The following is an 18404-nucleotide window of genomic DNA, read 5'->3' on the forward strand; positions in this document are numbered from 1 at the left end:
GTGTGTTTTCAAAGACAAATATGTACATACTCCATGCATTTGAACCATAGTCTGTTTGGTCCTAGTTCTATTTGAAACAATGTGTGTTTCTTAATACCAATACTACCGTGCTCCACACCCTCATGCTTTGAGTGCGTTCTCCTCCCCCTACTGTATTACCCCACGCTGCTCCTCCCCCTACTGTATTACCTCACGCTGCTCCTCCCCCTACTGTTTTACCTCACGCTGCTCCTCCCCCTACTGTTTTACTCACGCTGCGCCTGCCCCTACTGTATTACCTCACGCTGCTCCTCCCACTACTGTTTTACCTCACGCTGCTCCTCCCCCTACTGTTTTACTCACGCTGCGCCTCCCCCTACTGTATTACCTCACGCTGCTCCTCCCCCTACTGTTTTACCTCACGCTGCGCCTCCCCCTACTGTTTTACTCACGCTGCGCCTCCCACTACTGTTTTACCTCACGCTGCTCCTCCCACTACTGTTTTACCTCACGCTGCTCCTCCCCCTACTGTTTTACCACACGCTGCTCCTCCCCCTACTGTATTACCTCACGCTGCTCCTCCCCCTACTGTATTACCTCACGCTGCTCCTCCCCCTACTGTTTTACCTCACGCTGCTCCTCCCCCTACTGTATTACCTCACGCTGCTCCTCCCCCTACTGTATTACCTCACGCTGCTCCTCCCCCTACTGTTTTACCTCACGCTGCTCCTCCCCCTACTGTATTACCTCACGCTGCTCCTCCCCCTACTGTATTACCTCACGCTGCTCCTCCCCCTACTGTATTACCTCACGCTGCTCCTCCCCCTACTGTATTACCTCACGCTGCTCCTCCCCCTACTGTATTACCTCACGCTGCTCCTCCCCCTACTGTATTACCTCACGCTGCTCCTCCCCCTACTGTTTTACCTCACGCTGCTCCTCCCCCTACTATTTTACCTCACGCTGCGCCTCCCCCTACTGTTTACCTCACGCTGCTCCTCCCCCTACTGTATTACCTCACGCTGCTCCTCCCCCTACTGTATTACCTCACGCTGCTCCTCCCCCTACTGTATTACCTTACGCTGCTCCTCCCCTACTGTATTACTTCACGCTGCTCCTCCCCCTACTGTATTACCTCACGCTGCCCCTCCCCCTACTGTATTACCTCACGCTGCTCCTCCCCCTACTGTATTACCTCACGCTGCTCCTCCCCCTACTGTATTACCTCACGCTGCTCCTCCCCCTACTGTATTACCTCACGCTGCTCCTCCCCCTACTGTTTTACCTCACGCTGCTCCTCCCCCTACTGTTTTACCTCACGCTGCGCCTCCCCCTACTGTTTTACCTCACGCTGCTCCTCCCCCTACTGTATTACCTCACGCTGCTCCTCCCCCTACTGTATTACCTCACGCTGCTCCTCCCCCTACTGTATTACCTCACGCTGCTCCTCCCCCTACTGTATTACCTCACGCTGCTCCTCCCCCTACTGTATTACCTCACGCTGCTCCTCCCCCTACTGTATTACCTCACGCTGCTCCTCCCCCTACTGTTTTACCTCACGCTGCTCCTCCCCCTACTGTTTTACCTCACGCTGCTCCTCCCCCTACTGTATTACCTCACGCTGCTCCTCCCCCTACTGTATTACCTCACGCTGCTCCTCCCCCTACTGTATTACCTCACGCTGCTCCTCCCCCTACTGTATTACCTCACGCTGCTCCTCCCCCTACTGTTTTACCTCACGCAGCTCCTCCCCCTACTGTTTTGCCTCACGCTGCTCCTCCCCCTACTGTATTACCTCACGCTGCTCCTCCCCCTACTGTATTACCTCACGCTGCTCCTCCCCCTACTGTATTACCTCATGCTGCTCCTCCCCCTACTGTATTACCTCACGCTGCTCCTCCCCCTACTGTTTTACCTCACGCAGCTCCTCCCCTTACTGTTTTACCTCACGCTGCTCCTCCCCCTACTGTATTACCTCACGCTGCCCCTCCCCCTACTGTATTACCTCACGCTGCTCCTCCCCCTACTGTATTACCTCACGCTGCTCCTCCCCCTACTGTATTACCTCACGCTGCTCCTCCCCCTACTGTTTTACCTCACGCTGCTCCTCCCCCTACTGTTTTACCTCACGCTGCTCCTCCCCCTACTGTATTACCTCACGCTGCTCCTCCCCCTACTGTATTACCTCACGCTGCTCCTCCCCCTACTGTATTACCTCACGCTGCTCCTCCCCCTACTGTTTTACCTCACGCAGCTCCTCCCCTTACTGTATTACCTCACGCTGCTCCTCCCCCTACTGTATTACCTCACGCTGCTCCTCCCCCTACTGTATTACCTCACGCTGCTCCTCCCCCTACTGTTTTACCTCACGCTGCTCCTCCCCCTACTGTTTTACCTCACGATGCTCCTCCCCCTACTGTATTACCTCACGCTGCTCCTCCCCCTACTGTATTACCTCACGCTGCTCCTCCCCCTACTGTTTTACCTCACTCAGCTCCTCCCCTTACTGTTTTACCTCACGCTGCTCCTCCCCCTACTGTATTACCTCACGCTGCCCCTCCCCCTACTGTATTACCTCACGCTGCTCCTCCCCCTACTGTATTACCTCACGCTGCTCCTCTCCCTACTGTTTTACCTCACGCAGCTCCTCCCCTTACTGTTTTGCCTCACGCTGCTCCTCCCCCTACTGTATTACCTCACGCTGCTCCTCCCCCTACTGTATTACCTCACGCTGCTCCTCCCCCTACTGTATTACCTCACGCTGCTCCTCCCCCTACTGTATTACCTCACGCTGCTCCTCCCCCTACTGTATTACCTCACGCTGCTCCTCCCCCTACTGTTTTACCTCACGCAGCTCCTCCCCTTACTGTTTTACCTCACGCTGCTCCTCCCCCTACTGTATTACCTCACGCTGCCCCTCCCCCTACTGTATTACCTCACGCTGCTCCTCCCCCTACTGTTTTACCTCACGCTGCTCCTCCCCCTACTGTTTTACCTCACGCTGCTCCTCCCCCTACTGTATTACCTCACGCTGCTCCTCCCCCTACTGTATTACCTCACGCTGCTCCTCCCCATTCACTGAACCTTCTTCCAGCCAGGACAGATGTTTTACTTCATAATTATCAGCTAGAATGAGTAAACTAGCCAGCTAGTTAAACAGGCTAAAATGACCTAAAATGAATGTTATGCAAGATTGATGTCAATTCTTCATGGGTAGCTAGCTACCAATTCTATCTGGCAAGCTAACAGTACTAATAGCCAGCCCTATTTACTTATTTTGGGCTTGTGATCTACGGTACGAAGGCAGTTAAACATGCCAAAATTAACAAAGCATTTATTTATTAACGAATCAAGATAAAATATTGTAATCAGGCAACATATGAGATATGAATAGGCAACATTTTGTTCTGAAGTCGGAGTGTATTTTCTCTTGCTTTAACTCATATAATGTCCGCCAATACATTTTGCGTAATTTTTGACGCGGTGGCGTCATATTTCTTTGCATACTTTCCATTGATGCTTGCATCGATGCATGCTTCAAAGTATTTACAAACTGAGTATGCATTCAAGAAGTGCTCCCCCGTGCTCCGTTTGCATACTTTGATTTGGAGACATACTCCGACCCTCCCGTGCTCCAATTGGTGTGCTCGGAGCATGGTAGGATGCATTTTGAGAAACACCCAATGTATTTGGAAATAAGTATTTGAAGTTAGTTTTGGCTAGTTTTGGTTCGTTCCACGAAATGAGTGCCTTTTGTGTCCCTTTTGATATTTTGAAGTAGAAATTGTGTATATATATATAATAATAATAATAATCCAATAGTAGAATTTTTAAAGCCTGTTGTATTACATAAAGTGCCCTTTAAAACAGACCAAATGGAGTATTCAATAAAGGCATAAAGTAAAGTGCCAAAATTCAAGTGTCTCTCCGTCAACCCTGTGTCACTTCTAGGAAGATTTCAAACCAATTTTTTAGGGGGATAGATCAGCTTTAATATGGCAGATAGATTGTAGTTTCCATCAATGTAATTGTCTGCATCATTTCCAGTCCCCCATATATATATTATTTTGTATATACAGTGCATTCGCAAAGTATTCTGACCCCTAGAATTTTTCCACATTTTGTTACGTTACAGCCTTACTCTAAAATTGATTAAATAGTTTTTTCCCCTCATCAATCTACACACCATACCCTATACTGACAAAGCAAAAACAGTTATTTTTTAAAATATTTTAGCAAGGCTGCCTGTGTAAAGACACACTAAATAACAAATACTTAAATATGCATATATTTGAACCCACCGATAAGCCCACTATAATTGAGAATTTCAATAAGCATTTTTCTACGGCTGGCCATGCTTTCCACCTAACTACCCCTACTGCATTCAACAGCACTGCACCCCCCACAGCTACTCGCCCAAGCCTCCCCCATTTCTCCTTCTCCCAAATCCATTCAGCTGATGTTCTGAAAGAGCTGCAAAATCTGGACCCCTACAAATCAGCTGGGCTTGACAATCTGGACCCTTTCTTTCTAAAATTATCTGCCGAAATTATTGCAACCCCTATTACTAGCCTGTTCAACCTCTCTTTCGTGTCGTCTGAGATTCCCATAGATTGGAAAGCAGCTGCTGTCATCCCCCTCTTCAAAGGAGGTGACACTCTTGACCCAAATTGCTACAGACCTATATCCATCCTACCCTGCCTTTCTAAGGTCTTCGAAAGCCAAGTCAACAAACAGATTACCGACTATTTCGAATCCCACCGCACCCTCTCCGCTATGCAATCTGGTTTCAGAGCTGGTCACGGGTGCACCTCAGCCACGCTCAAGGTCCTAAACGACATCGTAACCGCCATCGATAGGAAACAATACTGTGCTGCCGTATTCATTGACCTGGCCAAAGCTTTTGACTCTGTTAATCACCACATCCTCATCGGCAGACTTAGTAGCCTTGGTTTCTCAAACGATTGCGTCGCCTGGTTCACCAACTACTTCTCTGACAGAGTTCAGTGTGTCAAATCGGAGGGCCTACTGTCTGGACCTCTGGCAGTCTCTATGGGGGTACCACAGGGTTCAATTCTTGGGCCAACTCTTTTCTCTGTAAACATAAATGATGTCGCTCTTGCTGCTGGTGAATCTCTGATCCACCTCTACGCAGACGACACCATTCTGTATACTTCTGGCCCTTCTTTGGACACTGGGTTAACAACCCTCCAGACGAGCTTCAATGCCATTCAACTCTCCTTCCGTGGTCTCCAACTGCTCCTAAACACAAGTAAAACTAAATGCACGCTCTTCAACCGATCGCTGCCTGCACCTGCCCGCCCATCCAGCATAACTTCTCTGGACGGTTCTAACTTAGAATTTGTGGACAACTACAAATACCTAGGTGTCTGGTTAGACTGTAAACTCTCCTTCCAGACTCACATCAATCATCTCCAATCCAAAGTGAAATCTAGAATTGGCTTCCTATTTCGCAACAAAGCATCCTTCACTCATGCTGCCAAACATACCCTCGTAAAACTGACCATCCTACCAATCCTCGACTTCGGCGATGTCATTTACAAAATAGCCTCCAATACCCTACTCAACAAGCTGGATGCAGTTTATCACAGTGCCATCCGTTTTGTCACCAAAGCCCCATATACAACCCACCACTGCGACCTGTATGCTCTCGTTGGCTGGCCTTCACTTCATAATCGTCGCCAAACACATTGGCTCCAGGTCATCTACAAGACCCTGCTAGGTAAAGTCCCCCCTTATCTCCGCTCACTGGTCACCATAGCAGCACCCACCTGTAGCACGCGCTCCAGCAGGTATATCTCTCTGGTCACCCCTAAAGCCAACTCCTCCTTTGGTCGTCTCTCCTTCCAGTTCTCAGCTGCCAATGACTGGAACGAACTACAAAAATCTCTAAAACTGGAAACACTTATCTCCCTCACTAGCTTTAAGCACCAGCTGTCAGAGCAGCTCACAGATCTCTGCACCTGTACATAGCCCATCTTTAATTTAGCCCAAACTACTACCTCTTCCCCTACTGTATTTATTTATTTTATTTATTTTGCTCCTTTGCACCATATTATTTATATTTTAACTTTTAACTTTCTTCAAACTACAAATCTACCATTCCAGTGTTTTTCTTGCTATACTTTATTTACTTTGCCACCATGGCATTTTTTTGCCTTTACCTCCCTTATCTCACATCATTTGCTCACATTGTATATAGTCTTATTTTTTTCTACTGCATCATTGATTGTATGTTGTTTTACTCCATGTGTAACTCTGTGTTTTTGTATGTTGTCGAACTGCTTTGCTTTATCTTGGCCAGGTCGCAATTGTAAATGAGAACTTGTTCTCAACTTGCCTACCTGGTTAAATAAAGGTGAAATTAATAAAATAAAAATACCCAGCTTTGATCATGAACAAGAGCAGATCTGATTGGTTGCTGTAGTGAGTGACGTCAGCTGTGTAATGTGTGTGTTCTGTTTCCAGGACTACCGCCTTGGCATCGGTATCACGTCTATCGACATGAATGTAGGAAACGTGAAAGACACTGACCGCCGCAGCTTTGATCTGACCACACCCTACCGCATCTTCAGGTTTACACCCATACATCACACGCGCACACACACACACACATTCAGAAACACAAACAGCAAGGTTAGAGAGGGAGTGTTCAGCTTGACCGTGTGTGTGTGAGAAGGAGGTACTAAACCGTGAGGGTCTGCGTCAAGCTGTTCAGAGGCCACGTCTGTCTGTCTGTAGAACGAGAGAGCGTGTGCGAGGTTGGACATTTCTCAGTGTTCAGAGACTTAGGGTTAGAATTGGGTTTAGGAGCTAGGGTTAGAATTAGGTTTAGGAGATAGGGCAGGTAGCCTAGTGGTTAGAGCGTTGGGCCAATAACCAAAAGGTTGCTAGATTGAATCCCCGAGCTGACAAGGTAAAGATCTGTCGTTCTGCCCCTGAACAAGGCAGTTAACCCACTGTTCCTAGGCCGTCATGGTAAATAAGAATTTGTTCTTAACTGACTTGCCTAGTTAAATAAAAAATGTCTCCACAAGGTTAGCTGTACAAGAGTGTGTGTGTGTGTGTGTGTGTGTGTGTGTGTGTGTGTGTGTGTGTGTGTAGTTTTCTAGCGGATTCGGAACAACATAAGGAGCAGTGGGTAGAAGCGATGCGTGACGCGATTGGAGAAGCTCTGTCCAATAGCGAGGTGGCTAATCAAATCTGGGCGGAGCCTAGCAACGGTTGCTGTGCCGACTGTGGCGTTGCCAAACCTGAGTGGGCTGCCATCAACCTGTGTGTGGTGGTCTGCAAACGCTGTGCAGGTCAGTGTGTTTACTGTCATCAGATAGTTGTAGAACTTTCAGATCCACTGACCTGTTTCTCTATTATACACAGAATGCAGTAATAGAATTATGTATTTTTGTGTGTGTGTGTTGTAGGAGAGCATCGGGGTTTGGGCCCTAGCATCTCTAAGGTGCGCAGTCTGAAGATGGACAGGAAGGTGTGGACAGAGGAGCTTATACAGGTACACACACACCGCTATGTCTTACTATACTTGTGAGGACTTTTTGAGGACCAACAATTGATTCCCATTCAAACTCCTATTTTCCCTAACCCTAAACCATTAACCCCTAATTCTAACCCTAAACCATTAACCCCTAATTCTAACCCTAAACCATTAACCCCTAATTCTAACCCTAAACCATTAACCCCTAATTCTAACCCTAAACCATTAACCCCTAATTCTAACCCTAAACCATTAACCCCTAATTCTAACCCAAACCCTAAACCATTAACCCCTAATTCTAACTCTGACTCTAAACCATTAACCCCTAATTCTAACCCTAAACCATTAACCCCTAATTCTAACCCAAACCCTAAACCATTAACCCCTAATTGTAACCCTAACCCGTTAACCCCTAATTGTAACCCTAAACCATTAACCCCTAATTCTAACCCTAAACCATTAACCCCTAATTCTAACCCTAAACCATTAACCCCTAATTCTAACCCAAACCCTAAACCATTAACCCCTAATTCTAACCCTAACCCGTTAACCCCTAATTGTAACCCTAAACCATTAACCCCTAATTGTAACTCTAAACCATTAACCCCTAATTGTAACCCTAACCCGTTAACCCCTAATTGTAACCCTAAACCATTAACCCCTAATTCTAACCCAAACCCTAAACCATTAACCCCTAATTCTAACCCAAACCCTAACCCGTTAACCCCTAATTGTAACCCTAAACCATTAACCCCTAATTGTAACCCTAAACCATTAACCCCTAATTGTAACCCTAAACCATTAACCCCTAATTCTAACCCTGACTCTAAACCATTAACCCCTAATTCTAACCCTGACTCTAAACCATTAACCCCTAATTCTAACCCTAAACCATTAACCCCTAATTCTAACCCTGACCCTAAACCATTAACCCCTAATTCTAACCCTAAACCATTAACCCCTAATTCTAACCCTGACTCTAAACCATTAACCCCTAATTCTAACCCTAAACCATTAACCCCTAATTCTAACCCTAAACCATTAACCCCTAATTCTAACCCTAAACCATTAACCCCTAATTCTAACCCTGACTCTAAACCATTAACCCCTAATTCTAACCCTAAACCATTAACCCCTAATTCTAACCCTGACCCTAAACCATTAACCCCTAATTCTAACCCTGACCCTTAACCCCTTAGCCTAAAATAGTATTTTTTACAAGTGTCCTCACTTCTCAGAATTTTAGTTGTTTTAATATTCTTGTCAAGACTTCTGGTACTCACAAGAATACTAAAACACACACACAGACAGAGAGAGATTTGGTGTCCCTATCTAACCTCCCCCCCTCACCTGTCCCCCAGGTGTTCCTGTTGCTAGGAAACGAGCGTCTGAACAGGTTCTGGGCGGCGAACATCCCTCCCAGCGAGGCGCTGAGTCCGACCAGCTGCAGCAAAGACCGCCGACGATTCATCAGCTCCAAATATAGACAGGGCAAATACCGCAAATATCACCCCCTCTACGGTAACCAGAGAGAGCTCAACAATGTAAGAACAACCTTTATATAACCCTAGGCGGACCTACCTCCAACCTAACCTTAACCCTTTATATAACCCTAATCTGACCTACCTCTAATTTAACCTTAACTTAACCCTTTATATAACCCTAATCTAACCCACCTCCAATTTAACCCTTTATATAACCCTAATCTAACCCACCTCCAATTTAACCCTTTATATAACCCTAATCTAACCCACCTCCAATTTAACCCTTTATATAATCCTAATCTGACCTACCTCTAATTTAACCCTTTATATAACCCTTATCTGACCTATCTCCAACCTAACCTTAACCCTACCAGTATCCATACCCCTACAGTATCTATGTTCACTCTCTACATAAACAATATCGGTGATGCGATAAAGTGTCAAATTCATTTATTTGCAGATGACTCTCATGTGCTCTATCGCTTCAACAGCTGACCAAGCATTATCACTATTGGAGACAGATTTTAAGATATTACAAGGGTCTTTTATACAGCTGAAACTTGTTTTAAATGCAAAGAAAACACATTTTATGATTTTAAATAGGTTCAAAAAGTTGGTTGAAAATACACTTGCGCTTACGAGCTTAGATGATTCTCGAATGAATCAGGTCTCTGCATATAAATACTTAGGGATATGGTTGGATGATTAACTGTCTTTTAAAATGCATGTTGAAAAACGGCTAAAAATCAAGCTAGGCTTCCTCTATAGAAACAGGACATGCTTGTCCTCTACAAATAGAAGACAAATTGTGCAAGCTACTTTTATGTCTGTTATAGATTATGGGGATATTATCTACATGCTACGGCATCAACACTTAAATCGCTGGATGCTACTCATTGCACACTTAGGTTTATTACGGGTGCTAGCTACAGAACTCACCACTGTGTTTTATATCAACATGTGGGTTGGACTTCGCTCTCCGTGAGACGAGAACAACATGCTCTCGTGTTTTTTCTATTAGGCACTTCTGATTAAACTACCTTCTTATTTATCATCACTCATCAATATTAGAATTATAATTCCTAAAACCAGTTCTCAAACATGGATTACACTTGAGGCCCACGCGATTTCCACAGCGTTGGGTATGGCTGCCTTTTCCTGTAATGCTCCTTGCCTATGGAATAGCCCGCAGACTACATTTAAACTTGAGACTCTTGTCCCCCTTGCCTATTAAAAACATTTTTTGGAAGATTTTTATTTTTGTATTGCTTTGCAACTGTTTTGAGTAATGCAAGTTCTTGTGCTGTTAGGGGAATAACCTGTATAAATGTAATAATCTGCTGCTGTATTTTTCTGTGTGTTATCTGTGATGGTTTTGTTTGTCTTGTGTAGTTTCTTAATCATTGTACCTAAAGTGTATGTGTAAACATGTATACGCAGGGCCCAGCTGTAAAAGAGACCTTGGTCTCAGTCTGTGTTTCTTGTTGAAATAAAGGTAGAATAATAATACAGTATATCCACAGTATAACCCTCCAGTCAGGGGCGAAAATCTGATATCAACTTTGGAGGGGACAATTACATGAAATTTTCTCAAGAGCAATTCCTGAGGGGGACACCAAAAGTAGTGCTGTAACACATAGCCTACATTGTAATATGGTAAATGTATATTGAGGAACCAAAGAAATAAGGTGTTTGCCGTACTCCTAACTACCGGTACCCAAAACTACACAACTAATCACAACAGCAATACCATTGCCTTTAACAAATCTTAGTTCAGTCACCAGTTTAAGTTGAGAGTGGGGGTATCCATGGCATTTTCCAATTATGTTCCTATTTTACAAGTAAAACAAATTGAGAACCTTTCATAATGTTGCCAAACAAACACTCAACAAACTTACCTGAGACTCCCTGTCTCTGCCAGTCTGTCCCTGCATATCTGTCCCCAACTCTGCTGTCTGTGTGCCATCTGTTGCCTGCTCTGCCTAATGACATCATTGTGAAACATTTCCATTAGAATTTCATTTCTTTCTTATGAACATTTTATCAACTAGTCTTTGAGATATTAGGCTACTAGGGTTCTTACTTTGCGTTTTGGTGTACTGAAAAATACTCTGATGTCCGTCTTTTATTTTTCTACCTGGCTGGCTGGCTGGCTACACATACAGTGTGTAGGTTATTTACAGTAGGAGATGGGCTTCTATCATCTTCTATCATTCTATTTGGGCTTCGATCTAAAAGGTAGCTAGCAAATGTGAAACGGATTAAAATGACAAGAGTTGACAGCTGTATGAGTTCACCATTTACACAACATATGCTGCAACCTTTTGTAATTTTAATAGTTTGTTTCATATTGGCTGGCTTCCAACAATAGCTGAATTTGCAAAGCTAGCGAGCACCAATTCAGTTTCAGTGGTGTTTGCTATAATCTTTGCTACCCGGGTTAAATAAAATAAATAAATAAAAGTTCCCTTGCGACAATTTAGCTTTTGCAACGAGACCATTAAATATATTTAAGACAATGGTAGAAGAGAGTGTAGTTCTGTTCAGTTTGGACTTCAGTTTATCGCTAACCTTATCACAGGGACTTTGAAGCACTAACTTACATCATTTGCATGCTGATCTTGGAATAAATTGACGATAGCAAAGATTCCATCTTTGACGACGCCACATAAATGGAATAGGTACTAGCTAGCTTAATAGTTAATATTTGCGCGCTAGCTCTGCATATTCAGCTAGTGTGTGTGCGCGATTGACTAGATTAACCTCACGTCAGTTACGTTCATTGAGTGCCTTTCAGACAGTAGATACGACCCCTCTGTTACCTTGCCAACTAAGGAACTGGCAGTGGATCAAACCATTGTGAGGCAAAGGGTGGGGGGGTCGCAATCTTTTGAAACTTAAAAACGCGCTATTAAGTGTCTATAATCAGCACAATTGCTTTCATTGCGTATTATTCATATTATTTAAATTACATAGTTATGTTTCAGTAATATATTGGGGGGGACAAATCATATTTTTCCCAGGATGGGGGGGTCGTGTCCCCCCCGGGATTTCCGCCCCTGCTTCCAGTATCTCCAGTATACCCCTCCAGTATCTCCAGTATACCCCTCCAGTATCTACAGTATACCCCTCCAGTATACATACCTCTCCAGTATCTCCAGTATACCCCTCCAGTATACCCCTCCAGTATCTCCAGTATACCCCTCCAGTATCTCCAGTATACCCCTCCAGTATCTCCAGTATACCCCTCCAGTATCTCCAGTATACCCCTCCAGTATCCATACCTCTCCAGTATGTCCAGTATACCCCTCCAGTATCTCCAGTATACCCCTCCAGTATCTCCAGTATACCCCTCCAGTATCTACAGTATACCCCTCCAGTATCTACAGTATACCCCATCCAGTATCCACAGTATACCCCATCCAGTATCTACAGTATACCCCTCCAGTATCTACAGTATACCCTTCCAGTATCTACAGTATACCCCTGTAGTATCTACAGTATACCCCTCCAGTATCTACAGTATACCCCTCCAGTATCTACAGTATACCCCTCCAGTATCTACAGTATACCCCTCCAGTATCTACAGTATACCCCTCCAGTATCTACAGTATACTGGTTAATCAGGCTGATTGAGGTAGTATGTAGATGTAGATATGGTTAAAGTGACTATGCATATATGATAAACAGAGAGTAGCAGCAGCGTAAAAAGAGGGGTTGGGGGGGGCACACAATGCAAATAGTCCGGGTAGCCATTTGATTACTGTTATGGGAATTTTAAAACCCAATGATAATTCAATAAACTTTGACTAATCCCCAAGGTTTGTAAGACACTGGGTTAAGAATAATTAGGCAAGGACTCTGCAGAAGGTCTGTACAGTTTATTCAGAGAATGTTCTAAAGTCAAAAATTAGGACTCAGTCCTTTTATAATACACACATAGGAATGTATCTTTAGACCACTCCCTTCTCAAACAACCAGTAGTTTTCCAGTAACCACAAAGAACCATAAAAGTTGCCACATTCTTCAAGGCTTTCACCTCCCCTCCCCCTTTATGACCCTCTTGGTTTGAAACCCTCCAATGATTTTCTATTACCTACTCTACAACTTCACTCTGTTTACATCCCTACTAAAGGATATAACCTCAAAGTTGTACAATCCTAACCAATCTACCCCCATCCTGGTTTTATCTTCTCATAATTATCAAACTTTTCCCCCTAACCTACAATTTCAGAGTGGAACACTTAAGTCATTATCCTAACCCATACAAATTATTCGGACAATTACCTGTTCAGGAGTCTTATGGCTTGGGGGTAAAAACTGTTGAGATGCCTTTTTGTCCTAGACTTGGCACTCCGGTACCGCTTGCCATGCGGTAGTAGAGAGAACAGTCTATGACTGGGGTGGCTGGGGTCTTTGACAATTTTTAGGGCCTTCCTCTGACACCGCCTGGTGTGGAGATCCTGGATGGCAGGCAGCTTAGCCCCAGTGATGTACTGGGCCGTACGCACTACCCTTTGTAGTGCCTTGCGGTCAGAGGCCGAGCAATTGCCGTACCAGGCAGTGATGCAACCAGTCAGGATACTCTCGATGTTGCAGCTGTAGAACCTTTTGAGGATCTCAGGACCCATGCCAAATCTTTTTAGTTTCCTGAGGGGGAATAGGCTTTGTTGTGCCCTCTTCACGACTGTCTTGGTGTGTTTGGACCATTCTAGTATGTTGTTGATGTGGACACCAAGGAACTTGAAGCTCTCAACCTGCTCCACTACAGCCCCGTCGATGGGAATGGGGACGTGCTCGGTCCTCCTTTTCCTGTAGTCCACAATCATCTCCTTTGTCTTGGTTACATTGAGGGATAGGTTGTTATTCTGGCACCACCCGGCTAGGTCTCTGACCACCTCCCTATAGGCTGTCTCATCGTTGTCGGTGATCAGGCCTACCACTGTTGTGTCGTCTGCAAACTTAATGATGGCGTTGGAGTCGTGCCTGGCCATGCAGTCATGGGTGAACAGGGAGTACAGGAGGGGACTGAGCATGCACCCCTGGGGAGCTCCAGTATTGAGGATCAGCGTGGCAGATGTGTTGCTACCTACCCTCACGACCTGGGGGCGGCCCGTCAGGAAGTCCAGGATCTAGTTGCAGAGGGAGGTCTTTAGTCCCAGGATCCTTAGCTTAGTGATGAGCTTTGAGGGTACTATGGTGTTGAACGTTGAGCTGTAGTCAAGGAATAGCATTCTCACATAAGTGTTTTTTTTGTCCAGGTGGGAAAGGGCAGTGTGGAGTGCAATAGAGATTGCATCATCTGTGGATCTGTTTGGGCGGTATGCAAATTGGAGTGGGTCTAGGTTTTCTGGGATAATGGAGTTGATGTGAGTCATTACCAACTTTTCAAAGCACTTCATGGCCACGGACGTGAGTGCTACGGGTTTGTAGTCATTTAGGCAGGTTGCCTTTGTGTTCTTGGGCACAGGGACTATGGTGGTCTGCTTGAAACATGTTGGTATTACAGACTCAATCAGGGACATGTTGAAAATGTCAGTGAGGACACATGCCAGTTGGTCAGCACATGCCCGGAGCACACGTCCTGGTAATCCGTCTGGCCCCGCAGCCTTGTGTATGTTGACCTGTTTAAAGGTCATACTCACGTCGGCTACGGAGAGCGTGATCACACAGTCATCCGGAACAGCTGATGCTCTCATGCATGTCTCAGTGTTGCTTGCCTCGAAGCGAGCATAGAAGTGATTTAGCTCGTCTGGTAGGCTCGTGTCAATGGGCAGCTCGTGGCTGTGCTTCCCTTGGTAGTCTGTAATAGTTTGCAAGCCCTGTTTATCCCGCTAGTTGAGTAGTATCCACAGTATACCCCATCCAGTATCCACAGTATACCCCCTCCAGTATCTACAGTATACCCCTTCAGTATCCATACCCCTCCAGTATCCACAGTATACCCCTCCAGTATCTACAGTATACCCTTCCAGTATCTACAGTATACCCCTGTAGTATCTACAGTATACCCCTGTAGTATCTACAGTATACCCCTCCAGTATCTACAGTATACCCTTCCAGTATCTACAGTATACCCCTCCAGTATCTACAGTATACCCCTCCAGTATCTACAGTATACCCCTCCAGTATCTACAGTATACCCCTCCAGTATCTACAGTATACCCCATCCAGTATCTACAGTATACCCCATCCAGTATCTACAGTATACCCTTCCAGTATCTACAGTATCCATACCCCTCCAGTATCTACAGTATCCATACCCCTCCAGTATCTACAGTATCCATACCCCTCCAGTATCTACAGTATACCCCTCCAGTATCCACAGTATACCCCTCCAGTATCTACAGTATACCCCTCCAGTATCTACAGTATACCCCATCCAGTATCTACAGTATACCCTTCCAGTATCCACAGTATACCCCTCCAGTATCTACAGTATACCCCTCCAGTATCTACAGTATACCCCTCCAGTATCTACAGTATACCCCTCCAGTATCCACAGTATACCCCTCCAGTATCTACAGTATACCCATCCAGTATCTACAGTATACCCCTCCAGTATCTACAGTATACCCCTCCAGTATCTACAGTATACCCCTCCAGTATCTACAGTATACCCCTTCAGTATCTACAGTATACCCCTCCAGTATCTACAGTATACCCCTCCAGTATACCCCTCCAGTATCTACAGTATACCCCTGTAGTATCTACAGTATACCCCTCCAGTATCTACAGTATACCCCTCCAGTATCTACAGTATACCCCTCCAGTATCCACAGTATCCCTCTCCAGTATACCCCTCCAGTATCTACAGTATCCCTCTCCAGTATACCCCTCCAGTATCTCCAGTATACCCCTCCAGTATCTCCAGTATACCCCTCCAGTATCTCCAGTATACCCCTCCAGTATCTCCAGTATACCCCTCCAGTATCTCCAGTATACCCCTCCAGTATCTCCAGTATACCCCTCCAGTATCTCCAGTATACCCCTCCAGTATCTACAGTTTACCCCTCCAGTGTATATATACCCCTCCAATATCCAATTCCCTCCAGTATCCACATCCCTCCAGTATCCAAATCCCTCCAGTATTTACAGTATAACCCTCCAGTATCTATGCCCCTCCAGTTTCTACAGTATACCCCTCCTGTTTCCATCCCCTCCACTACCCCTCTATCTCGCCACATCTCTTCCATTCAGTGTGTGTGTTTTTGTGTAGTGAATGCCTCAGTGTTACAGCTCTTAGCTGGGTCAGTCAAATGCCTCTTAACCCAGTTACCAGAAGCAATGCCAACTGCACACATCTCTCTGTCTATGTACAGTGCCTTGCGAAAGTATTCGGCCCCCTTGAACTTTTCGACCTTTTGCCACATTTCAGGCTTCAAACATAAAGATATAAAACTGTAACTTTTTGTGAAGAATCAACAACAAGTGGGACACAATCAGGAAGTGGAACGAAATTTATTGGATATTTCAAACTTTTTTAACAAATAAAAAACTGAAAAATTGGGCGTGCAAAATTATTCAGCCCCCTTAAGTTAATACTTTGTAGCGCCACCTTTTGCTGCGATTACAGCTGTAAGTAGCTTGGGGTATGTCTCTATCAGTTTTGCACATCGAGAGACTGAAATTTTTGCCCATTCCTCCTTGCAAAACAGCTCGAGCTCAGTGAGGTTGGATGGAGATCGTTTGTGAACAGCAGTTTTCAGATCTTTCCACAGATTCTCGATTGGATTCAGGTCTGGACTTTGATTTGGCCATTCTAACACCTGGATATGTTTTTGTGAACCATTCCATTGTAGATTTTGCTTTATGTTTTGGATCATTGTCTTGTTGGAAGACAAATCTCCGTCCCAGTCTCAGGTCTTTTGCAGACTCCATCAGGTTTTCTTCCAGAATGGTCCTGTATTTGGCTCCATCCATCTTCCCATCAATTTTAACTATCTTCCCTGCCCCTGCTGAAGAAAAGCAGGCCCAAACCATGATGCTGCCACCACCATGTTTGACAGTGGGGATGGTGTGTTCAGGGTGATGAGCTGTGTTGCTTTTACGCCAAACATAACGTTTTGCATTGTTGCCAAAAAGTTCGAATTTGGTTTCATCTGACCAGAGCACCTTCTTCCACATGTTTGGTGTGTCTCCCAGGTGGCTAGTGGCAAACTTTAAACGACACTTTTTATGGATATCTTTAAGAAATGGCTTTCTTCTTGCCACTCTTCCATAAAGGCCAGATTTGTGCAGTATACGACTGATTGTTGTCCTATGGACAGAATCTCCCACCTCAGCTGTAGATCTCTGCAGTTCATCCAGAGTGATCATGGGCCTCTTGGCTGCATCTCTGATCAGTCTTCTCCTTGTATGAGCTGAAAGTTTAGAGGGACGGCCGGGTCTTCGTAGATTTGCAGTGGTCTGATACTCCTTCCATTTCAATATTATCGCTTGCACAGTGCTCCTTGGGATGTTTAAAGCTTGGGAAATATTTTTGTATCCAAATCCGGCTTTAAACTTCTCCACAACAGTATCTCGGACCTGCCTGGTGTGTTCCTTGTTCTTCATGATGCTCTCTGCGCTTTAAACGGACCTCTGAGACTATCACAGAGCAGGTGCATTTATACAGAGACTTGATTACACACAGGTGGATTCTATTTATCATCATTAGTCATTTAGGTCAACATTGGATCATTCAGAGATCCTCACTGAACTTCTGGAGAGAGTTTGCTGCACTGAAAGTAAAGGGGCTGAATAATTTTGCTCGGACAATTTTTCAGTTTTTTATTTGTTAAAAAAGTTTGAAATATCCACTAAATTTCGTTCCACTTCATAATTGTGTCCCACTTGTTGTTGATTCTTAACAAAAAAATACAGTTTTATATCTTTATGTTTGAAGCCTGAAATGTGGCAAAAGGTCGAAAAGTTCAAGGGGGCCGAATACTTTCGCAAGGCACTGTATGTCTGTCTCTCTGTCTATGTATGTCTGTCTCTCTCTGTCTCTCTCTGTCTATGTATGTCTGTCTCTCTCTGTCTATGTATGTATGTCTGTCTCTCTCTGTCTCTCTCTGTCTATGTATGTCTGTCTCTCTGTCTCTGTCTCTTTCTCTCTCGGTTTCTGTCTCTCTCGGTTTCTGTCTGTCTCTCTCTCTCTCTGCCTGTCTCTTTCTCTCTCGGTTTCTGTCTGTCTCTCTCTCTCTGCCTGTCTCTTTCTCTCTCGGTTTCTGTCTGTCTCTCTCTCTCTGCCTGTCTCTTTCTCTCTCGGTTTCTGTCTGTCTCTCTCTCTCTGCCTGTCTCTTTCTCTCTCGGTTTCTGTCTCTCTCTGTCTCATCTCTATCTCTCTCTCTTCCTCCTCTCTCTCCTCTCTCTCTCTCTGTGTATCTCTCTCTCTGTCTGTCTCTCTCTGTCTGTGAATCACATTCAGCACATGACTTTGAGTGATT

At 45.0% G+C, this 18404-nt stretch overlaps 1 protein-coding gene across 4 annotated transcripts in view; it reads left to right on the forward strand.

Moving 5' to 3' along the window:
* LOC115163721 (arf-GAP with Rho-GAP domain, ANK repeat and PH domain-containing protein 1) overlaps window positions 1-18404 on the forward strand; it is a gene marked incomplete at its 3' end in the record, with an annotated part of 106523 nt that overhangs the window by 37000 nt on the left and 51119 nt on the right. For all 4 annotated transcript variants that reach the window (XM_029715860.1, XM_029715862.1, XM_029715861.1 and 1 more), the window contains 4 exon segments: window positions 6469-6575; window positions 7105-7304; window positions 7422-7507; window positions 8851-9033. In XM_029715860.1, the coding sequence (XP_029571720.1) occupies window positions 6469-6575; window positions 7105-7304; window positions 7422-7507; window positions 8851-9033 (576 nt within the window).

The sequence above is a fragment of the Salmo trutta genome, chromosome 26, assembly GCF_901001165.1.
Source record: "Salmo trutta chromosome 26, fSalTru1.1, whole genome shotgun sequence".
In the NCBI taxonomy this organism is placed as follows: domain Eukaryota; kingdom Metazoa; phylum Chordata; class Actinopteri; order Salmoniformes; family Salmonidae; genus Salmo; species Salmo trutta.